Source organism: Mobula birostris, chromosome 25 (genome assembly GCF_030028105.1).
Source record: "Mobula birostris isolate sMobBir1 chromosome 25, sMobBir1.hap1, whole genome shotgun sequence".
Classification (NCBI taxonomy): Eukaryota; Metazoa; Chordata; class Chondrichthyes; order Myliobatiformes; family Myliobatidae; genus Mobula; species Mobula birostris.
The window spans coordinates 44,110,240-44,135,501 of NC_092394.1; the positions used below are offsets into that span (position 1 = coordinate 44,110,240).

Genomic DNA, 25,262 nt, shown 5'->3' on the forward strand with positions numbered 1-25,262 from the left:
ACCATGATTTATGAGTAATGGGATAAGTCCATTTTGAATCAACTGTAGTTATTCCTCTATTTCTGGATCATTTCCAAACAATCTTCTGTCCTTGATGTGTTCTCTTAAGAAACAGAGTGGTCAGTGTGGAATGTAGTTCAGATCACCTAGCTGATGTAAGTGTAATAGGAAAGGAAAGGGACGTCACATCCTGAATTTTTCCAGTTAGCGGACGACTTCCTCCCACGCCGCTCTGACGTAGTGGGAAATTGCGTACAAGGCAAGTTTCAGCATTGCCTTCTGCCGGGTGCGTTTTTCAAAGAGATCACCAGCTCTTAACCCAAAAGCGTGCAGGGGAGCCGGCTGGATTCGAACTCAGGACCTCCCGCCCCGCAGTCCAGCACTGATGCCACTACGCCACCAGCCTGGTCGTAAGTGAAATAAAATGACTTTTGTGCTCAGTTAGTGAAAGTACTCTGCCTTTGTTTTATTCTCTCATTAGATATGGTTTCACTGACAAACCAATGTTTATTGCTCCTCTCTCTAAATGCCTCGAGAAGATAACAGTGAGCCTTGCACTGCTGTTCATCGAGTGAAGGTTCGCCCATTCTAGTGATGGATGGGGAGTATCCAGGTCGTGTGAGACTTGTGGGAGGTCATAATCTTGTGATCTTACAGTCCCATTTGCCTTCAAAGCAGAAGAGGTGTTGAATAAGAAATGTTGTCGGAGTAGTCTTTGTGAGTTTGCTGCAGTTATGGGTTGTATACACTGCAATCACAAAGCACTGACATTGAATGGAGTAGATGTTTAAGGGGGCAGATGGTGCCAAACAAGCATCTCCTCTGGACGGGATTGAACTACTCGAGAGTTGCAAGAGCTGCATTCACCCAGCAAGTGGAGAATATTTCTGACACGCCTTGTACCTAGCGACGAAGCATCAGGAAGCCAGGAGGTGTGTCACTCTCTACGGGATACACATTTCCATCACTGCTCTGGTGGCCCATCTGAACGATCACAGTATTTAGACAGCTGGCCCACCAGCAGAGGGTGCTGATGGTGAAGGTGATTCCATTGATTGGAGTGGGGAGACCAGAGTTGTTTTTATTTTGAAGATGGTCATTGCCTGGAACATATTAGATGTGAATATTACTTGCTACTTGTCAACCAATCGTGATGTGGTGCAGGTTTTGTTGGATATGGGTGTGGTCTGGGAAGTCATGAATTGAACTGAATTCTGCACTTCCCTTCACTTCTGGCACTAAGACAGAGGATGGGTCATTGATGAAGCGGCTGTAGATGCTGGAGCCTAGGACTCTACCCCACAGCTTTGTCCCGGGACTAAGATATCTCCAATAATCACCACTATCTTAATGATATGTGTGATTCTAGCCGATGAAGATCTCTCCTCAAGTCTGATTGACGTTAGTTCAACATGGACTTCTTGATGCCATACCTGGACAGACACTGTGTTGATATCCAGCATCTGATTCTCACCTTGTGTTTGGGATTCAGCTCCTTGGTCCACACTTGGACTAAATTTCTTTTGCCCGTGACTTCCCTCTAATCCTGAACAGATCAAGGCATCCCAATCATTGGACTTTCCACTGTGGAAAGTAGGTTGCTTCCTGTTCACACTTTGCAGGCTCTCATAGTGTATTATATTACTGTATTCAGGACATTCTTCTCCATTTTCCTTGTCCTATCCTAGCCTGTGTGTGCCTTGACTTTGTTAGGGGTCTGGAGTTGTGCCATCTCTTTTTTTTAAGGGAAACACAGTAGGTTTGAAGCTTGACTATCTTTGTAAAAGTTTGAAGTTTCAAAGTACATTCAGTATCGGAAAATGTATACAACCTGAAAATCGTCCTCTTCACAGAATTCCACGAAACAAAGAATGATAGAAACATTGAAGCCCCAAGGTCCCCCACTTCCCACTCCTTTCCCACAAAACAAGGGACTAACCATTCAGGACAGAGATGAGGAGAAATTTCTTCACCCTGAAGGCAGTGAACCTTTGGAATTTTCAATCTAAGAGGGGTGTGAATGCTCAGTTGTTGAGAATATGGATGAGACTGATAAATTTGTAGATATAAACATAATCCAGGGAGAGAAGAATGGGTACGATTGATAAAGGTAAGCCTGTTCTAATTGAGTAACAGACTAAGACCAAGCAATGGCCTATTAGTGATTCTACCCGAGTCAGACCTGATGCTGTGGGGCTTCATTTGTAGAAGATTTAATGCTGCGGGCACCCAGCTGACTACCAACTCCCACCCCCTCTGCATCAGGGTGAAGAAATGCCTACACCTCTACATCCTTGGAAAGGAGCTACCCAGGAAGCATGAGGGTAGAACCTGGAGATTTTATCGTAAGAAATAATTCTGCGGGTCGTGTTGTTACCAACTAGCTTATGGGAATGTTCTTCCAATTAATTCCCAGATATTAATGAGGGGGATTTTTCCAAGGTTTGACTGAGCTGGGTGTGCCTTTGCATTTGAATCCAATGCCTGAGTCGACGTTGCTGTTTTAGTCCCAATATGGTTTGTCATGGTTTGATTCACTGGCTTGCTGGCACATTTCAACAGACAGATGAGAGTCAATCACAGTGCTGTGCATCTGTTGGTACCAGTGACCGTCCATGTGGTGAAGTGCACTGAAATGCATCTATGATGTCTGTGAATTGCTACCATTTCCTTACAAGGTTAATTGCTGCCATTTCCTTACAAGGTATAATGCAGCCTCGGAACCATATTTATATCAAGGCCATGTTGTTTTGGACTTCTGTACAAAGGAGACTGTTGCATTGTAAACTATCTCTGGCTTTATTTGGCTCTTTCTGTACTTTATCCACTGTGAGATTCTATCCTGAAACTGAAATAATGAATTGGCATTTCCATAATAAAATTAGGGTCGAATACTCACAATTCTTTCTCACACTAATTGTACACTTCCTCCAGTGTTGCTAAGTTAAATCTGACTGTAGTTTCCAAAATGTGATACAGCAAATCTTTTGCACTACCCCGTAACAGTTATGTATTGCCCAAGACATATTGTTCCAGCAGAGTTGGAGCCATGTTCCTTCACTATGCAAAATTAAGCCCTAAACATAAAGTCCAAAGGAAATTGGAATGGAGGAATCCTACTGGAGCTTGCCGTGAGTTGGATTGTTCCAAAAATAATTGCAAGACAAAAGCCCATCCAATCTAATTATGGTTGGTTAGTACATTGTTGTGCTGTGAAGTTTTTAACTTGCTGACATGTATAGGGATGAATCAATAAAATGCCTGTGATTTTTGTTAGATTGTGAGGAATATTTTAATGTTTAAGTAATAAGAATTTATTTTTGATTAACTGCCTATTGGCAGTGAAACATTTATGGATATCTTTCTTGCAATATTCTATTATCGGGATTATATAGGTGTGCAGATCTGTCCCTGCTTCTTCCCACCTCCATCTTATTGTGACAATGCAGTGTGGCACACAAAAAGGAAGTTTTTGTTTACTCTATGCGGGAAGTATCTAACCCCCTTTGAAGTAGCCTCTGAAACAGAGGAGACGAGCAGCACCCCTCCTGTGCCATTTTTCAAAGGCCCGATGTGGTGACGTGTATCACTGCTCCCGTCTCCGGCTTCAGCACAGTCACACCATACAGGGTCACGGCGGGGATCTTCAGGACTGCTGGGTTTTTTAGACTTGGCCTCACGGCTGTAGGGAACCGCAAGGTGCCAGGCCAAGGAATTGATGGGAAGACCAGGAAAAATGTTGTGAGAACCTGCAAATGACTAATCTGAGGATCAGGCATTCAGCACACAATATGTTCTACTCTTTGTAGAGCTGCTTGGAATGACTGATGAAGCCTAAAGGTGAAACTGTAAAGTCTTCATCTAGTATTTGACTTTCTAATGCCTTTCCATTTTGCTTTCTCCTCCCTGTTGATCTTATTGTGCTGTCTGTCTCTCTCTCTCTTCTCTTTATGTCCCTTTCCATTATATATTTTCCTCCCGGGGACAACAGACTCAGACCAAACTGGAGCATGCCCGTATTCGGGAGCTCGAACACAGCCTGCTCTTTGAGAGGACCAAAGCTGGAAAACTCCAAAAGGAGTTTGAAGACACTCGGGTAAAACCAGTTGATATGGCCCCCTGCCCACCTGTATCATAGCTTCCTGAGAACGGCTTGGCAATACAGCCGCTTTGTTTTATTTTCAAGCTTATTGGGATTGTTTTGTGCCTTTCGCATTGCTTTGAGCAATAGATGGTGAGATTTATTTACTTACTTCTGCGTTTGCAAACCATTTTATATTTCTGCTTGGTGCTGCTCTGCAAAAGCTTGGCACGTCCTCTCATTTGCTAAGCTGCCTGTTAAGTCCTCTAGCTCTGCTTGTGACATCGACTGCTTGTCAAGCAACAGGATTTACGGCTTTTGGTTAAGTGATGTTGGTTAGTACTATACTTTGCCGCCGCTAAAAGAACTATTTAAGCTGTTCAAACAAAAAATGTGTCTTCAATGGTTGGTCTTAATGAAGAACTGATAAGGATATTTAGACTCATTTCTGTCTGGCAAGGGAGGAACAGGTACAGATGTTCTCTGTTGTGCAGGAATATTATAGGAGAGGTGTTGTCACAACAGAGGCAGGCATTGCTGAGTACAGACGGGACCTCCCACGGGGAGAGGAATCATGGAATAGGAGTATTGTTGAGCATGAGGGAGGGGGGCAATAATCCGGGGGTGGGGTTGCTGTGAGCACAGTAAGTGGATAATACCAGGGTTTCATAAAAAAGTACAGCACAGAAAGAGGCCCTTTGACCCATCTAGTCCATGCCAGGCCATTAAATTGCCTGACTCCCATCGACCTGCAGCAGAACCATAGATTATGAATGACCTGATTTATTGAAATCCAACTTAATGCAAATTCCCCTTACACTTTAAAACATTTTCAGGCCAGTAACAATGGAAGCAAAATGTTTTATGGTATTCATTATTAACTAAATAAAATATATATTCCACTAGTTATGATTTGCATTCTGGAGGTAATTTAACGAGATGAGAAAACTGCAGCAAGTGCACGTAGAGTGGGTGACTGTAAAAAACAGGCGATGCTAACTTAAGGAGAAATTCTCTTATGGAATGGGGCCCTCGTGTTACTTGGGGGCAGGCTGCACTGTGAGCGGGGGGGGGTTACAGTGTGAGTGCATTGTGGGGAGGCATAACTGAGCAGAGCAGATGGAGAGGGTGAAGTAAAAGACAACAGAAGTAACAAGGATAGAGCAAGCAGCAAGATGCACAGAGGAGGAAACCAAAACAAAACTGAATTGAAACTGGGCTTTGGGGACACGTTTGCTGATGATAGCTGTGATGGTGGTGTGACAGTTCTCTGTCAGACTCAAGATTTTGAATGACATTAGTAAGTAATACAAGAGAAAGGTTGGAGTGCAGCACTGTTGGAGGTTTGCGGTACAAGAATTCAATGCCAACGGCGGAGATGTTACCGGAGTGGATTGTCGGAAGGGATCAGAGCTGGGACTCGGGAGAGAGGAGTAATTGCAGTTGGGCTGGAAATCTGGAGTGTTAGTGAAGGATTTAGGGGAGTGAGGACTGTCACAATGTGGAGATGTTTATGGACGAAGGCTGACCTGAGTGACAGACATCCCACTCCACTGGGAAGACCCACATTGTCCCAGATTTGCTGCACAGTGGGACTCTCTACCAGGAATGATTTAATTCCATGCAGCCCCCATGTGGATATTCTGAGGGCATCACTAAAGTAAGTCATAGCCCTGTCTAAGTTCCTTGGTGACCCCCAAAGTGGCTCAGAAATGGTCATTATCCATTCCACTCCTGAAAGAAATCTCATTCAAAAATGTCAAGAAAATTGAATTTCCAGGCAGTTTTTTTTCCACTGCAAAAGTTTGAATATAAAAATAATTCTGGACTTGCTGATAACAATCCTACCGCTTTTCCTTCACAAACTCTGGCAGAACATTGACAATCCGGCCTAGAGACACGGAATACAGAAACAGGCTCTCCCGCCCACAATGTCCATATCAAACACCTATTTCCACTACCTTGTTTTATTTTTCCCACATTCCCATCTCCTTACCCTATTTTTTTACTTCTTACCTGTACACGAGTTTACCGTTTCCAGTTATACTATTAATCAGCACATACTTGGGATGAGGTAGGAAATCAAAGCACGCAGTGGAAGTCTACGCAACACAGGGAGAATGTTTAAACTCAGGATTGAACTTGGGTTGCTGGAGGTTAGATGTACCACTGTGTCATCCTTCTCAGCTCTTGTTCTGGACCAGATATCATTGATCTGGGTTTGGGAGATGGGACCAGCGCCATTCCAACCCAGGGCTATGCATATTCCTAAAGGCCGAATCTCTCTCTCCTGTGGATATTGCTCCTGATCTTTTGATCTATCCATCCACCTCCACCCTGATACATAACTAATGTTTTTTTTCTCTGTAATTGTACACTTAAAAAGCGAAGGGCTGCATAGAGATGTTAGATGTAATGGAAAAAGATGAAAAGCGTAGAAGAGAAAGAATGAGAAAGAGTTTGTAGTAGAGAGATACAGATTGTGGGATGAGAACAACTCATGTTGGAGAGTGGAACAAACAGGACATGTTGTACAGGTTTTATGTAATGTGTGTTGTATTAGATTTATAGTGTAAAGTCTGTGTACTGCTACTCTATTATAAAATATTTTACATTAAAATAAGCTGATTATTTAACATGGCTTAAAACAAAAAAACATTAATGATTCAAGATTCAAGTACATTTATTATCAAGGAAAGATTATTTCCAGAATGTTGAAAGAACAATAAGGCGTAGAGCAAATTATAGCCTCTTAACATATCATATACATTGGTAGAGGCATAGAATATTAATCGGAAGTACTTTCGCTCTGATTGTGTGAGATTTTCATGATACAACATATAACTTACCGGAGAGGTAATTGTACGATGGATAAAAGTGGCCTTGAGAAGTCTGGGACAAGGTCATTTCTGGAAATAGAATTCTGTACAGAGAAACCTTTTATTTTTAAAGAAGAAAATTGATGGATTAAACATAAGGCAAGATTCACAAAAATACAGGAAAGCCTTTCAGACACTAACTCCAAGAAAATGAAAGCCAAGAACATGGTGGAGGGGCAGGTTCATGGACGATGCAGATTTGTTTTGTTAAATAAAGAGTTCTACAGAAGTTGTTTAAATTTGTGTCAAATCGTATTTTGATCTGATGTTGTACAAGTTCTAGTCTCCATGTTCTGAAAATGATGTTGAGGCTCAGTAAGTGTAAAACTGACTTATTGGAAATATATTGAGAGTTTATACCCACCAACAAAGAACCAAAAAAAACAAGAGGTAATCTGAATAAGACCATGAAGTTTATGGGGAGCCGTGATCCAGTAAACAAAGAGATGCTTTTACTTGTGGACAAAATCATAAATACAGAGAGTAAGTAATGGAATAGTGATTCATATATCCAAGAGAGGATTTAGGTAAAGTATCATTACCCAACATGGGATTAGATTGTAGAACTTTGTTCCTCAAGTGAAAGTGAGACAAATGTCATTGATACATTTTAGAGAATCAAAAGAGGAAGGATAGAGTAGGAGAATATGTGTTGTGGTGAGATTAAGGACGGATGGAAACACTTGTGAAACAAAAGCACTGGCAGTGAATAGCTTGTGTCCAAGATATAAATGGTTCATCTTAAATATAGAGCAGAAGCATTACCAGATTAGACCATTGAAATGGATTCTATAAATGGGCAGCGCTTCTAGTCAAGGGATGTAGTTGGATGTTTGCAGAATGAAAACGAGAGAAAGGAACTAGATGATTGAGCAAATATCCTTTTAGTCTTCTCCTCTGCTAACTCGGCATCTCTGCTTTGTTTTGTCTCATTCTCAGTCCGGTCTGAATTTTGCTTGGTCTCAGTCGCATTCATTCTCCTGGTCAGGAAGTTGGGTTTGCTCCTGGTCTTCTTCTGCTTCTTGGTTTCACTCCCTCAGTTTCCCTTTCACTCAGTGCACCATCAACATGAACCCGGGACGTCACAATTGTAATGACAAATACCCTTAGCTTGAGCTGGCAACATGCAAGTAAAATGTTAGAGGACACCAACAGGCCAGTCAGCATCTACGGAACAGACTACAGGTGACATTTTGGACCGAGATTGTCCTCTTTTCTGTGATATCACTCCAGAGAAACATTGTATCATTTCTTAATGCATGTATGCATTTCTAAATGACAATAAAAGAGGACTGAGTGTTCTCATAATCTAAAAATTTAAAAAAACGTGGACTTTACTCTTTTCCATAGATGATGCCTGGCCTGCTGAGTTCCTCCAGCATTTTGTGTGTGTGTGTTGCTTGGATTTCCAGCATCGGCAGATTTTCCCTTGTTCGTGATTAGCCTGAGCTTGTTGCTAATATCTCTGTGCAGTGATGTCGCCTAATGAAGTAAGCGTGGATTTGTCATGGATGGTATGATCTCAGTCTAATTTACAGCAGTTTTACATCATCCACCCAAGCGCCCAAGGGCTGCACGGTGGCGTAGGGCTTGGCACAATGCTTTACTGTACAGGTGACCTGGGTTCAATTCCTGCCACTGCCAGTAAAGAGTTTGTCTGTTCTCCCCGTGACCACATGGGTTTCCTGTGAGCCCTCCGGTTTCCTCGCACAGTCCAAAGGCATACTGGCTGATAGGTTAATTGGTCATTATAAATTGTTCCATGATTAGGCTTGGATTAAATCAGGGGATTGCTGGGTGGTGTGACTCGAGGGGCCGGAAGTGCCTAATCCATACTGTTTCTCAATCAATGAATAGGCAGGTAGGTAGATAGATAGGGTTGATAATTTTTTTTAAAATGAACCCAGAATGCCACAATTATAATGTGAATGGATGAGAAATAGTCTTAGCTTGAGCTAGGTTGCTAATATCTATGTGAAATGATGTCATCTTACGAAGTAAGCATGGATGATATGACCTTAGGATAATTTCCAGCAGTTTTACATCATCTACTCAAGTATATTCAGTGCAGCATAACAAAAGATCACTGAACTGACTGGATATAGTGAGAATATTGTGCAACAGATGTACTTCCATTATATCGCTTCCAGTGAATGCGCTAATTGGCAACATACTAAGCACCACACTAAATCTAAGTTCTTAACCGTGCTCTTACTGTGATTATAAAGGAAAATGAATTGGTTCTTCCTAGAGGGAGGACTGGGGCCGGTGATCTGGGGGGTTCATGGCGTTACATCATTGTTTGATAAATGAGGAAGGAATAAACCAAGGAGCCCGCTGTCCTTACTTTAGTGGATTTCAAATTATTGGAATTGAATTTTAAGACTCAGCACTTAGAAAGGCACACAGTAACTACAACAGTCTGTACAGATTTGTTAACAGAATGTCCTGCCTGACATAAATTTTTCAAGGAAGTGAAAGGAGCAGTTCATTTGCTTAAAATAAAGCAAGGCTTTTGCCAGAGCTACACATGACAGAGTGAAAGTAAAAGTTCATGGGATCTAAGGAAGAATAGCAAATTGTATCCAAAATGGACTCAACGGCAAGAGGTAGAGGGGAGTATTTAACTAGTGTGTTTTATCACTTGGATTCCACTGGGTTCAATTCTTGGAAGTTCCCTATGTAATGTACATTCTTGGTTTAGGCTTAAATGTAGAGATCATGACACAGAAGGTTGCAGATGATGGAAAAATAGTCCATGTGGTTGTCAGGGAGGGGAAAGCCTCAACTAAATGCCCTGGTCAGCATTTAGCATTAATGTTTGCTTACATTAATTTACCAATATAATGGGTTAATGTACTGAGCAGGTGCAATGAGGCAGGGGGATGAGGGACAATGAGTGTGTGAAGGAACAGAGCAATAATGGATTTCCATCCATAGATCCCTAAAGGCAGTAGAAGCAGCAGATAAAAAGGCACATGGAATGCCTTCCTTTAGTAGCAGAAACATTCAGTTGAGAGCAGTGAGTTCATGCTAACCATTGTTAGGGCACAACTTGAGCACTGTATACAGTTCTGGGCTCCAAATTATGGGAACGAATGTGGTTGCACTGGAGAGAATGCAGAGGAGATGTAGGAGTATGTGGCTAGGATTAGAAGATTAGCCAGGCTGGGGTTCATTTTTTTTTCCCTTGGAACCATGAACATCGAGGGAAGACGTAAGCTATATAAATTTGGGAGGCCTAGACAGAGTTATTAGGAAGGAGCTAGAGGTAGGAGAGCTTCCCCCCGCCCCCACCCACCCAAGTGCATGATGGGGGTCAGGGACCTGCTGCCTGAATGGGTGGTGAAGACAGAAAACCTCACCACACTTAAACAACATGAACTGTAGAACCATGACCTGCAGGACTGTGGGACCGAATGCTTGGAAGGATGGGTTAGGCTGGGCAGACAATCAGCACAATGTTGTAGACAGAAAGGGCCGAGTATCCACTTCCTGTGTCCTCAGTTTTCTGAGTTTACATGTATAAAGGAGTAAAGTTATTATAGAAAACATCTGAAGGTTATAGTATTGCATTTAGTCAAGCTTACAAAATACTGACAGAGGCTGCTAGAGAGCTGTGTGAAAGGTATTAATTCATTTTTCTGCTTTCTGGCCCTAGCTAACAACGGTTGCTGAGAAATCCCGGATTGCACAGCTTGAAGATGAACTAAGTCTAAGGAACAGTGAGATTGAGGAACTGCAACAGAGACTGAGGAACTCTAACTCCACGGGCACTCCTGAGCACAGCCTCAGTCTACAATCAGAGGCTCTCAAGCTGCGTGAACAACTACTGTCGGTCAACAAGGAGCACCAGACCGAGAACATCTTACTGAGGGAAAAGTACGAGGCCAGGTTGCAGGAATGCCAGCAAGAAATGGAAAAGTTAAAGGCCAGCAATGAGAAATACTCCCATGATGTCAGTGAGCTTCGGCAGAAGCTTCACCAAGCAACCAAGGAAAACATGGAGATGATGGACAACTGGAAGAACAAATTGGACACGTTGGTGTCCGACCACCAGAAATCTCTTGAGGAGCTTAAGGTTTCATTAATTTCAGGTACTGATGTTCAGAACAGTGAGCTGGTGGAACTAAAGGCCACCATAGAAAGTCTAAAGATGGAGCATCAGCTTGAGTGGGAGAACCTGAAAGCCAAGCATGAAATTGAGATGGCACTGCACATAAAGGAGAAAGAGGATTTCAAAGTCAAGCTGCAAGAAGCCAAATGTGAACTGGAAGAATGCAATTCCAACTGGCGAAACAAGTTAGAGGTTACTACAAGTCAACACAGGCAAGAGCTCCAGACGGCCATTGATCAGCTCCGGAACGCAGAGTTGAGGCTTAGTGAGCAGGAGAAACTTCAGCTTGCGTACAAGGACCAAGCGCAGGGCATCAGCTTCTTAAGAGAGCAGATCTCAGCGGCGGAGAGAAAAATGATCGATTACGAAGCGCTCCAGAAGTCTGAGATGAAACACAAGCAAGAATGTAAGATCCTACAGGAGAAGCTGCAAGCAATGGAAGCCCGACACTCTTCCGAAGTATGAGAATAAAACCAAAAAAAAAACAAACAATAAATATCTCTGGTCTGTTTGTGGTAGGAGTAATCATGTTAGTCCTATTGAGCTCTAATTAACATCAACTCAGAATATATCAAAGATAAGTTAACAGAAGATTTAATAATATCCAAGCTTTAAGCTAATTAAAATATAAGATGTGAGAATTTGAACAATTAAATATTGTGCTGTCTATACATTGAGTTGAAGTTGTGTTAAATGAAAAGAGAGGAAATTACATTTGCTTACATGAAATATAATTTCAAGATTCATTAATTTGTAGCACCATTGCTGCGTATTTTCCTTGCACTCCATGATGGAAGTTTAAAGAGCCCTTGCAAGAGTTGGTCATTTACTGGGCAATGGAAACCACATTTTGGGAGGCCTTTTTTAAAGAAGGAGTACATTCAGCAGAATTCCTAGTCCAGTTGCAGTTCAGTGACCGGGGATTTGTGTCCCAACAATGGATACTTATATGCCAGGTGGGATACTTAAAAAGCGTGTGCAGGGAAAGAAAAAACAAAACCAAGAGGCAGAGGAAAAAAAACGAATGAGAAAGCTAACAGGTTTTTTTTCTTCTAAGGTGGGTAAGAAATGGATATCTAAATGACTAAGGAAACTAGCCGTGAGTCTGACATGCTCAGTTCCCGACTATCTGCATGGTAATTGGAAAGCAGGTGATAGAGATGTTGTATAGACCTGGTACTTGTAGCACATTATCTCCTCAGGATGGCCAAAAGGTCCTTTACCACTAAAGGATAGTGCTTTGGATTAATGTTGCAACTGAAAAATATAGGGAACCAGGTTTCTTCTTTTTGCTTGCCATTGTCAGAGTGGTGATGGTCTCAATAAGCTTTAACATTGATAGGGAAGTGGGTTATAATTTCAAGGTGGTAAATCACTAGCGACCAAAATCACTGGCCCTGGGTGTCAATCTGGGTGCAGATTGGGGATTGATGAAATCTGAAAATCCACTCGGTGCCCTGCACTGTACCAGCTCATTATAAATGAAGTTGCACACTTTGCAGTTGTAGCTGTACTTTTGCCCCAGCCATGGCGACTTGAGTGGTTTACTCTGACAGACGATAGTCCTAATGTAAGGAGTGAGGCTGTTTTCTGTATCTTTTTTTCCTTTATTACACCTGTCATACCATTGTGGGTCGGCTGCTTAAACCTGCAGTGGGGCTGGAACCCGATACTTCGTGATTCTATTGCACGATTGCTGCCACTTCCCCAAGCAGCTGGCCACCTGCTGAAGAATTCAACGTGGACGAAGCTCGGGAGTTCTCTACTGGTCCTGAATTGAAACAGGAATCTTTTAAAGAATTTGTGACAAAAAAAAAGGCTTTGGCCCTTGCACTAGTGTTGCACTTCACACATCTGTCCAAACCATCCAGTCAATTGGAAAGTTGTTTCTATATAAAGGCTCTGTAATAAATGCTGTATAGATTCTTGGACAAACACAATGTATAATTTTTGTTTTCAGTTTACTGAATAGTCAGAGGGTGCCCAAAACTCTGCCGGGTTCTGCTACCGGAAGGAGCTACTTGCTTGGCACCCAGTTGCGGACCATCGCAGAACCGTCCTGAGATTTGCAGCCCGCTGCCTGAGGATGTTAATTCAGGGTCCTTTCAAGTGGTTTGGTGGGGGGTGGTGGGAGGGGTGTGGATTTGACAGGAGGCCCCTTGGTGCAACCTACATCCAGAGCGCGACCAGGCCTTGACTGAATGCGGACTTTGCCACGTGTACGTTGTCGGGAATTCAGTGAGCTGGGCATTGAAGTATCTCTAAAACAGGCCTTACTCATTAAAACATGTGCCGTCGTGTGTTGGGTGACACCAGGTGCAGAAATGAAATCAGCTACTCAGTATGTTCAAGCTGTGGAACGTCCTGAATGTTCCAGGATATGGAGACGCTCCTAGTCCGACACCATTCAGACATGTGAGTGAAAAGACCAGCTGGATCAACGGGGTGGGCTGTAGGCTTCCTACGGGCCTGTGACTGCCATAGCAGCCAATAGGGCAGAGGGTTACTGCAAGTAAGTTCACCAACTGGAAGAGTGTGTCAGTGTTGTAAAGCTGTTGCTTTGTTTGGATTGGTTTGTAACATAGCGAAGGTACATATTCTACTGTCAGACTCTCCATAATAGTGAGGAAACCATCAACATGCAAAACAGCAAAAAAAAAGCTATTCCATCAAGAGCAAGAAACTAAATCAACATCTAATCCACAGGTGCCCCTTTATGCTGCACCCTCATTTCATCTTCCAACCCATTATGAACTTTGACTGTGGCCTGCTGCCTGTACTACTCCCGCTTGGCAGCTTTTGGGTTCAAACCTTCTCTCAGTAAGTCTTCCCCCACCCCCCGTAAAAACTCTATGATTAAGAATGTATGTAAGCATTGCCAACATGACTTGTCTTCATGCAGACAGCAAACAAATTTGCAGACGAACTGACTCCAACCAATTCACTACAGAAGAAAGCTTTATCTGGATGAATGTTTTAACCATAGATGAAAAGTTCCAGTTTTCACCTTAATTTTACCTCAGTTTTCTCTCGACTTTCCTTTCTTGATGTCTGTTTCATGTTCCTCCAATGTTTCGTTGATTGTGACACTTTAATAATTCTTTTTAAATCCCTCAATGACAAACTAGGACTGAAGAGGACAAACGGCACTTGGTGAGATTCATCGGCTCCCTAAATTAACACTGCATGCCATAATCTGCATGGCTTTGCTCCAACACAACTACCTGTGGACAGTTTGGGGAGCGATAATGGTTGTCTCCTTGTCCTCTTGAGCGCACGCTTTAAAACAAGCTTCAATGTCACTTACTTAAAGGCTGCATGTCCTTCTGACGCTTGCTTTACAAAGCTAACCTCGCTGCTCACTGCAGGGAACAATGTGTCAACAGACCTTCTGCAGGAACAATAAGTCTCTTACACTGACATTATGAGGTGCACTTGGCAAACGTTGTATTTAATCTTGCCTTTACTTTTTGTGGCATGGATTTCTAACCAAAGATCTGCCCTCTCTGTGCTTCCCAGCTTCTGGCCGTATCGGTCACATTTTCCACAGGTTAGGAGTTGTTTGAAGAAGAGAGGAACACACTCTGCACCATTTCCTCAGCTGCTCATGGATGGCGACGATGGTGCCTTGACTTGCAAGGTTTCAGAGGTCTGTCCGTAGCCCACTCACCAGTTCGATGGCGGGACAACAATCTCCCCGCTCGTGGGCACTAATAATGAGCTGCGCATGGGGTGGGGGGGGGGGTGGATAGGAGTGACCCAAGGGTTACTGAACTAGCATTGACCTTTGACCTTTACAACTGAGATCCCAACCTCAAGTTCTACTGGTGCTTTCAAGTAATCTCATCTAAACAACAAGAGCTTTGAGCAGTTCTCAGTTTCCAGATATTACGTAGGTCGATGGTACTCCACTGTGCTAGGCAGTTGGCCCCTCTAAGGGACACATGGATTATGTATTCCTTTTGACCTTCCCCCTTCTTAATACTGCTCTCTCCCAAGGGACTTGTCAAGTCGTCTTTATTATGAAGGAACACTTGAAGGTAAAGGACCTGCTGCTTTCCCTGATAATTTCCTGAGCACAAGAGACTGCTGATTCAGTCTGATGTAAAGGCCTCTAGTTCTCTATGTCATTGCAAAATAGTCTGCAACAATTGAAGCCCACCAGTGCAGGCGAAGATGCAGCAGGGCGCAGAAAATGGTTGCGAGTGAAAGACAAACCATGGGCAAAAGTTATAATTCTCCTATGAAAGCTTAGCTAGTTATATGCAATTGCTCTTGGCTCATTAATGCTCACATTAAAGTGGTGCAGAAGGTCATACTGCAGAGTTTGTTGTTGTCTATATCAGAACATTAATGGTATTTTTCTTGATTGAGCCCTGAGGGAAAAGCGAAGAGCTTGTATTTTGCTTGTACCGCCTCAGTAATGTTATTGATGTGTTTCCAGGCCATCGACAACAATAACATCTTGAAAGAGAAAATGAAAATGAAGCAATCTATAGAAGGTAAATTTTGACATGATTTGGAAATTCTTTTCCTTTTGAAGTTTTGTTTGAAACTGATTGAGCCAACCTCTTCTTTTCTCTGCTTTCCTTTGGCTGCGGGACCTTTAGAATTGTTAGACAAGCTCAGCAAAAGGGAAAAGGATGTTTCTTCAATGTCATCGCAGATCGAGTTATTAAAAACCCAAATCGTTGGTAAGTCAGTTGGAGATGATTGTTGTTCTATAGTATGTTGGGGAAAAAAAATCAGGTAGACTTGTACTTCAGTGGTTCAATTTAGTATCAGAGAATCTATACAATATACAGCCTGAAATTCTTACTCTTCACAGACATCCACAAAACAGAGAGAAAAAAAAACAAAAGAATGAATGACTGCAAAACATTAGAACCTCAAAGCCCCCACCCCCTCCCATGCACAAGCAGCATCAACCCCCCCCCTCCCCTTCCCCTCTCCCCACTTGCTCCAGCAACAAACATCAGACCCCCACCACCCACCATGCAACAATAACAAAGCCCCCAGAGACCATGATCTAGAGCCCATCCAAAGCTACTGTCCAACCCAACACTTCGACATATCTTTTCTCATAGCTTTAAGGTACTATGAAAAATAAATAAGTAAATTTGCAAAGTAGGTTTACAGACCATTGGGAACCTTTTCCCCCTTTATTCTACCTTGTCCTGTGAGCACATAAATACCACTGTGGTTACTGAATGTGCTTGCCAAACTCAATGGGAGAAAATAGCAGTATTTTTGATTCAAGGGGATAACTTTGAAGACTTATCGAGTTAAAAAATCTTTCAATGCCCTCCTCTCATCATCTCAAATGCTTGCATCAACATTACAACTCTATGCAGTCTTGCATTCCTTAATCACTGATCTCACATCCCTTGCTGACCATTGGAATTCATGCCATAATCCTCCTTATAACTCATTGTCTTCTATAAGACACTTCCTAGCTTTGTATAATTGCTTAAATTGGTCATTTTCATTAGAGCTTCACACAATGGATTTGATTGATTGCACAGAATAGCTTGGTGTGAATGCTTCCGTGAAATATTCTTGTGAGAACATTGGCCACATTTTCTGATTCCATAGCTCTGGAACACAAGTCCAAATCTTCCGAGATAAAGGTTGACGCAACAACAAAGGAAAAAGTCAAACTGGAGATGGAGCTGGAGGCCTTGACTCGCAAATCCCATGATGCTTCAGGACAGTTGGTCCTCATCAGTCAAGAGCTGCTAAAAAAGGAAAGGTGAGAGGTTGTTAGGCTCAAGTCAGTGCTGTAAAATGTGGAAGTGGGGTTTGGAGGTTAGTGACAGAGAAAAGAGATAGCTATACAACAGGCTAGAGAAGGCCATTGTTTGGGGGGAGGGAGAAGGATCACATACAGCTATGAAAAGTTTTAGCCGTGTACTGGGGGAGACATCTGTACATATATTTGAAGTTCAGCAGGTCAGGCAGCATCTATGGAAAAGAGTAAACAGTCGACATTTTGGGCCGAGACCCCTCAACAGGACTGGGTCTCGGCCCAAAATGTCGACTGTTTACTCTTTTCCATAGATGCTGCCCGACCTGCTAAGTTCCTCCAGCATTTTGTGTGTATTGCTTTGGATTGCCAGCAATTGCAGATACTTTGTACTTTATTGTCGCCAAATAATTGGTACTAGAATGTACAGTCATCACAGCAATATCTGATTCTGTGCTCCCCGCTCCCTGGAGTACAAATCGATAGTAAATATTAAAAATTTAAATTATAAATCATAAATAGAAAATGGAAAGTAAGGTAGTGCAAAAAAACTGAGAGGTAGGTCCGGATATTTGGAGGGTACGGCCCAGATCCGGGCCAGGATCCATTCAGCAGTCTTATCACAGTTGGAAAGAAGCTGTTGCCAAATCTGGCTGTACAAATATGAGATTTTCTCATATTTGAAGTTCCTTGTGGTTTCCTAGGAAAAAATTCACACCAGTTTACAAAATATGTTGATTTGTGGACTCTCTTTCCGAGGACATCAAAACATGCTATATATTGAGGAAACAGATGAGAAATGCTACGATATTCTAAATGATAATGCAGTAACTTTAAAAACCTGTAATAATTGTGAACAGGGCTTCAGGCAGTTTAACTTGAGTAATGTGCTCCTTCCTTCACTAATTAGCACTCTGCTCAAAAGTCCTATTCCTCAAAGACGCCATATTTTGAAACTGATGCAAACAGGAGTTTTTCGTCCTGGTCCGAAACGTCAACTGTTTATTCATTTCCAAAGATGCTTCCTGGCTTGCTGAGTTCCTCCAGCATTTTGTGTGTGTTCCTTTTGTTAGGGAAGACAGTAGGAAAAAAGTGATGTTCAGAATATTGCTAAATGAATTAGTGCACTAAATGAGTAAAAGTTATGTGATTTGTTTTATCCTTAATTTTTGCTCAGTTACACTCAATGCTCTATCACTAGCAGCTTGAATGTTTTAAACCTTAATATTAATAGTATTTCTCAGTAGGCAAACACCTTTCAATTTAGTTTGATTTTTGACTTGGTCAGACTAACAGCGTAAAATGTGCAGATATGCATTGCCTGTCCTCTTGCAACCTTGTGTTTTTTTTCCCCACCTATGATGCCCATCTGCTTCTCTTCATTTGAACATTTCAATCATCCGTGAAACCAGGAATCTAAACGAACTCCGCTCACTGTTACTGGAGACCAACCGTCACTCCTGTGCGGGAGAAAAGGACCTCAGCCGGGAAGTTCACAAAGCTGAGTGGAGACTGAAGGAACAGAAGCTACAGGAAGACATCAAGGTCCTCCGAGAGAAACTATATGTTCTTGTGAGTAAAATGCAGCTTCTTGCATAAACATTTATTTCCAGCTTCAAAGGTCCAGCATAGATCAAGAGCAGTAAATTCAGGGAGTTGCCTTTACTCCAAAGCCAACGTGTTTCTTATGGCAAGAGGGATCAAGGGATATGGAGAGAAAGCAGTCACATGATAATGAACTTGGGTGATCAGCCATGATCATATTTAAAGAGCTGAAAAGCCTACTGCTCTTTCTTTCTATGTTACTATGTCTTGATATTGGTATCAGTTCATTACTGCCGCATGTACTGAGATACGGTGGAAGAACTTATCTTGCATTCTGTCCGTACAGATCAAATCATTACACAGTGCATTGAAATAGAACAAGGTAACAGAATAACAGAATGCAGAATAAAGTGCAACGGCTGCAGAGAGAGTGCAGTGCAGGCAGACAATAAGGTGCAAGATCATAATGAGGCAGATTGTAAGATCAAGGTTATCGTATTTCAAAAATCCACTGCCATCTTGAGCAAAGATCTCTTTGTTAAATATTGTGAGTAAATACAAGTTATTTTCTTTACTTGTTTGAAAAGTTTTAAGTCAGTAGGGAGTGTGCTGTAAGACTAGTTGCCCTATTTACAGCACCTTAGTGAGCTGTCAAAGGCAGATCATCCTGGACAGAAAGCTACTCCATTTTCAGTGGTTATGCCTGGTTGGCAGCTATGGTGGTTGTGGCTGATGGTCCATACACACTGCTTTGTCCGTTTGTTATCCATAAGAAGTTGCATTCCTAAGAAAGACCTGGGAGTGATGTGCGGTACCGAACAGCAGAGCTTAAAAGAATAGCAGAGTAGTGGTTAGACTTTGGAGATTTTATAGCTACATCTTCCTCTCGTTCTACAGCTTCTATAAAGATCAAATACCACAGGATCATTCATGATCAGAACATGAACACCAAAGTTTGTCGGAAGTGGAGTCACCAATTATTTTTAATTACTTTTTATGGGTCAGGTTTTGTATGCATGAAAGGGCGTCAGTACTGGGAGTGAGAAACCTTTCCATTTGTGCAGAAGTCTTGGGCTAGAGTAACTGAGACTTTTGCACAAGCATTTGTCAAGGTGGAGCGGAGAGCGTGTTTGTAAATCTGATGGGAGCAAAGGGTGGTGGAAATGATGAGTGTGGAGTGCCAGGGGCGGGGTGGGTGCAGGTGTAGACACACCCAGTCCTGAGACACTAAGCAAGGCCATTTGATTCCAAACAATTGGTATATTGATCATTACAGAATGTCTCTCTGGTGCTTCCCTCTCCCCTTTTTCCCAACCACGATTCTCCCCTCCCTTCCCCCTTCCCACTCTCAGACCACAATGAAGACCCATATCAGAATCAGATTTATCTTCACTCACGTGTCATGAAATTTGTTCTTTTTTTTTTGTGGTAGCAGTACGGTGCAATACATAAAATTACTACAAAGGTCTTAGGCACCGAAGCTATATATATGTGTCTAAGAAAGTTGCAGCAGAGTGTACTGTCTACAAGATGCACTACAACAACACACCAGAGTTCCTAAGGCAGCACCTTCCAGACTCACAACCACTTCCATCTAGAAGGACGAGAACTGCAGATACCTGGGAACACCACCACTTGGAAATCCCCCTCCAAGTCACTCACCATCCTGACCTGGAAACATATTGCCATTCCTTTATTGTCACTGGGTCAAAATCATGGAATTCCCTCCCTAACAGCACTGTGGGTGTACCTGCACCTCAGGGACTGCAGCGGTTCAAGAAAGCAGCTCTCACCATCTTCTCAAAGGCGACTAGGGATGAGCAATAAATGCTGGCTTAGCTGGCGACGCCTGCGCCCCGTAAATGAATAAAACAATTTTAAGAAGTCTTTTGCACAGTACTGTATGCAGGTATCTTTCAAAATTTGTGATTCCCTCTCAACTACCATAATTTAGGGCTTAAAAAAAGTTGGTGATGGAAATTATGAACATTTTATAGATGGTGATTTGGAACAAAAGAATTTCTCTTGTATTATATTGTTGTCTAGATCAGCTACGTAACAGAGAGAGACAAAGAGAAACAAAGGACAGTCCAGTTTACCAAGGTATACTTCAGTGATGCAGTGGGATTTGTGATGGAATCCATGGCTAATGACAGGATTGTGTCAGAGTGCTTTAATTAACTCTGCTGTCCATTTCACAAACCCTACCCGAAGTTTTCTGTATGCATCAGAAATATTCCTCAGGAGTGCAAAATCTGGGCTGTGGCACCTTTTTGTTTTGCTTTTCCTTGGTGCTTCATTGGCTGTGCAGTGCTTTGAGCTACCCTGAGGTTGAGAAAATTGCCGTATAAATTCAGGACTCTTTTGTTCATTCCTTCTATTGGTAGGAATTTCAATTTTTTTAAAAAAAGTGCTGCAATCTAATTCTGCTTTTATTTTGCTGGTATGGCTGTTTGTATGGACATTTACCGAGAGCTTCTGGAATGCAAACCCTTCCGAGATGTGTATCTGCTGCACAACCTCAAATTTTAGCAAAGCATGGATCAACAGGAAATATGTTTGGAACTGGTGACCTCCTGGACCCAGTTAAACCTATCAAATCTACAATTAATAATCTCAAGCACTAATATAAAACTTATTGGCTTAAAAGTTCATTGTGTTGATAGTAGGTTGCAATCTAATCGCAAGAGCAGCTTCACTCTCACAGTGCATTATGGTAAAGAAATGCTACCGTTGGGACAAACTCACCATCCCTCTCAGTAACAGGAAAAAAAGTGAACAAAGTTTACAAAGAAGAAAAAAAAAGCAGAAAAGGAAAACCATTCCACAATGCCGGGTTATGATGCCCAGCCACCGAGCATCATTACTAGGTACTGCTGAAATCACCGTAATAAATCTTTCTTTCCATTTGAATTCTATTGTATTAAAAAAAATTCAAGTGACAGGCATTTCTATTTAAAGAGTTGCTCATCACAGATCAGAATCAGGTTTAATATCACCGGCATATGTCATGAAATTTGCTGTCTTTGCAGCAATATGTAATAATAGAGAAAAAAACATTAATTACAGTAAATATACATATATAAAATAGTTAAATTAAATAAGTAGTTCAAAAAAAAAGTAGAGGTACGTTCATGGGTTCAATGTCCATTCAGAAATCAGATGGCAGAGGGGGAGAAGAAACTCTTCCTGAATTGTTGAGTGTGTGCCTTCACACTTCTGTACCTCCTTCCTGATGGTAGCAATGAGGAGAGGGCATGTCCTGGGTGATGGGGGAAGGCTGTTGCCTTTTTGAGGCATCGTTCCTTGAAGATGTCCTAGATACTACAGAAGCTAGTGCCCATGATGGGGCTGATTGAGTTTACAACTCTGCAGCTTATTTTGATCCTGTGCAGTAGCACCAACACCCCCCAATTCCCCTCCGAAAACCATACCAGACGGTGGTGCAGCCAGTTAGAACGCTCTCCACGGTAAATCTGCGAGTGTCTTTGCTGACGTACCAAATCTGCTCAATCTCTGCTACACGGTAATTTTCTCTCCATTTCTAGGGTACTGAGAAGTACAAACCCGATCAGAAGCGGCGCCCCATTTCTCTCCAGGACACTGAGGCCGATGCCGAGATCTCCAAACTGCAGCAAAGGCTAGTTAACACCGAAGAGGCCTTGCGGAGTGCCCTGGAGCAGAACCAGCAGATGGAGAAACTAATGCAAGCTATGCAGGCAAGAGCCCAGATCTACCACAAATCCTCTACCCCTCTTTTAAGCTACTCCTATGACTGATTTTTTTTTTGTTAATCTGTTCTAATATGTGGCTCAAGAGTCAAAACTTGCTTAATATCGCTCTTGTGAAGCACGTTATCATACTGTAATTAGTTACAGCTGCACTATGGTTGCAGTCCTAAGATAGTCAGGCCCAGATAATTTTGCAGTAGATTCTTTCAGAATTGGAGTCAAAAGGTAACGAGAATAAATAGGATTATTTCATGAAAGCTACACTCCCAGTGTCATCTGCTGGGACTGCATATTGGGAATTCAGGATTTAGATGGCATGATCTTGTTAATGTAGTAGCCCTGGAAAAGGGATATGGCAAAGGAAACATAGATACACTATGTTCATGCATCGGTCACTTTATAGAACTGGCACTGCCCCTCCCCTGGTAATCAATCGTGAGCTGAAGATTGAATGCAAGCCCTTACAAGTCGATGGCAGATTCAATGCTCAATACTATAAAAGAATACCTTGTGTTCAGATTTTCAAAATTTTCAACTAAACACATTTGCATGTTTTTTTCAAGTCATATCCCTTTTCTTTTCTCAATATGAAATGATATTCACATGAAATAAATTATTTTAACTCTTTTAAAAAAATTATTTGAACAATTATTTATAACTAAATTGAATATATTTCAACCTTGTCACATTAACATCAACATTAATTACTGCCCGTTACATTGCTGGCATTTAGGGCCGCAACGAAGGTCCTCCATCTCTGGCAGTGTTCAGGGCTTCCTTCATCATGTCAGTAACTTCCCCTTGGTTTTCTCTACTGTCAGTCTTGCAAGTCCCTGGGAGAGACTGAGGAATACCATCACACTCAGACAGAGAAAGAGTTTTCATTGCTGTTTCCGTGACAATTCTGTGTTACCAGTCGGGGCTGTTGGCCCTGAGCTGACCCCCCTGGACCTGGAGGACCAGTGAACCACTCTTAGTCTGACCTTTCCCCTTTGACCTGCTTGGTATGGGTGACCCTACCTAGAGCCAAAGCACAATGCCCTGACTCCAGCCAACACAGCTCTCCGGGTCAATGAGGCATACAAGCCTCCAAACCCCGTGACTAGTTTGTGGTCCTCTTGGAGGAAAATTAACGTTAACGTCCGTAAAATCTATGTGCCAGAGAGGTGAATTTGTAAAGTTGTCTCAGTGTAGAATAGCATATTTTACACAGCACATAAAAATATCAACACAATTGTTCAGGATTAGTACTGAAGTATCCTATTTTATTATATCATGTCTCATTTCTATCGATCTCTGTTAAAAGCACTCCCCAACCATTTCTGCCACTAAAATCTAACTTGTTTTCTTTCTTTCTCAGTTCTGAGGAAAGGGTCAGAGACCTGTTTCTCTTTCCACAGATGCTGCCTGACCTGCTGAGTATTTCCAGTATTTTTTTTTGTTTTTACCACAAGCCCAGTTATATTTTATATCTCTTAAAATGTCACTTTTAATATTCTGTTTTTGGATAGGCGGTAATCCTTCATTTACTCTCTCCTGGCTGTGGCCCATCGGTTTTGTTTTCTTTCTGTTTCTCAGACACTGGATAGTGCCAGTTCTGCCAATGGGGTCCATCAGCGAAGTCAACTTGAAGCTATGACCGACAGCAGGTGCTTCAAGCAAGAGGTGAGTTCAAATTTCAGCTTTTTAACAAATTAAACACATACTTCCATGTTTACAAAAAAAAATCACATGACCTTGGTGTTAAGAAAGCACCAACTCTTAGCCATGCGTGGTAAGACAATAAATGGCATTTTGACCTGTCAGACTCTCTCCTTGTACAGACAATGAACCTTAGGGTTCGCAACTCTCCGGAATGATCAGGAGTTTACTGGAATCTGCTGTTTCTTTCCCCTTACACACTCCCTCACAGGGAGAGAGAGGAGGTACACATCGTTCCAGTAAACTGTGGTAACACCTCTGTGTGTTGCTTGGATTTCCAGCATCTGCAGATTCTCTCTTCTCCAGTAAACCTACGTTGCTCCCACCTCAGATTCCAAAATATCCTTGGGCCTTGTACCCTGCGGTGCTGTAATCCTCCAGCGTCTGTCAAGATAATGTACAAGTTAGATAGATAGATAGATAGATATACTTTATTAATCCCGAGGGAAATTTGGTTTTGTTACAGCCGCACCAACCAAGAATAGAGCATAAATATAGCAATACAAAAACCCCCAACAATGAAACACCAAAATGCAAACTATGCCAGATGGAAAATAAGTCCAGGACCAGTCTATTGGCTCAGGGTGTCTGACCCTCCACGGGAGGAGCTGCACGTTGGATGGCCACAGGCAGGGACGACCTCCCGTGCCGCCGAGTGTTGTATCACGGTGGAATGTGGCCGAAGCCCAACAGTAAGAAGTTCAATATCCAGTCTGCAAACACGTTCCTCGATCGTAATATACCCCGGACTGCACCGCCTTGATCTTCAGCTTTTTAACAAATTAAACACATACTTCCATGTTCACAAAACAAATCACATGACCTTGGTGATAAGAAAGCACCAACTCTTAGCCATGCGTGGTAAGACAATAAATGGCATTTTGACCTGTCAGACTCTCTCCTTGTACAGACAATGAACCTTAGGGTTCGCAACTCTCCAGCATGAATTACTGCCTTGATCTTATGGTCAGACATAAAGGCTTGCCTTGCATCCTCTCTGTAGGTTGTTTTGTGGGCTGACCGTGATAGTTCATATGTGCTCGTGAACCACCAACCCCCCCCACCACTACCCTACTAACTCTTTCAATGCCCATTGTTTCATTATGTACAAATTATTGCATTCTGTCATTTTCAGATCAAAGGTAAATGAGTTGCCATTTACCTTCAATAAAATCTATTTTCCATACATTTGCCCAAGTGTTTAATCTATTACCTGTTGTATCTTTCTACCTGCATCAAAGGTGCCGTCCATCCTCCTGTTGTCGAACTTGGATGTGTAGCTTTCCATTCCATCAGCTGAGTCATTAAAATGCCTTGAGTTATTTCAGTGTCGACACAGATCCTGGCAGGACTCCGTCCAATTAATTAACTTCCCTATTATCATCTAGCAACTCAACCAGTTTCTTAACCGGATCAATAAATTGCCATCCGGTTTATTAGCTTCAACTTTAGCTTGCCACTG

The 25,262-nt window shown here is 42.2% G+C and overlaps 1 protein-coding gene across 6 annotated transcripts in view; it reads left to right on the top strand.

Moving 5' to 3' along the window:
• The window catches only part of clip2 (CAP-GLY domain containing linker protein 2), a 167,161-nt gene that overhangs the window by 107,858 nt on the left and 34,041 nt on the right, over positions 1–25,262 (top strand). For 5 of the 6 annotated variants that reach the window (XM_072243338.1, XM_072243339.1, XM_072243337.1 and 2 more), the window contains 7 exons: positions 10,622–11,536; positions 15,522–15,579; positions 15,688–15,771; positions 16,673–16,829; positions 18,236–18,395; positions 21,917–22,087; positions 23,678–23,764. In XM_072243338.1, the coding sequence (XP_072099439.1) occupies positions 10,622–11,536; positions 15,522–15,579; positions 15,688–15,771; positions 16,673–16,829; positions 18,236–18,395; positions 21,917–22,087; positions 23,678–23,764 (1,632 nt within the window). Of the gene's footprint in view, positions 1–10,621; positions 11,537–15,521; positions 15,580–15,687; positions 15,772–16,672; positions 16,830–18,235; positions 18,396–21,916; positions 22,088–23,677; positions 23,765–25,041; positions 25,194–25,262 lie in introns of those variants that run through there. The other variant, XM_072243343.1, reaches the window with a different exon arrangement.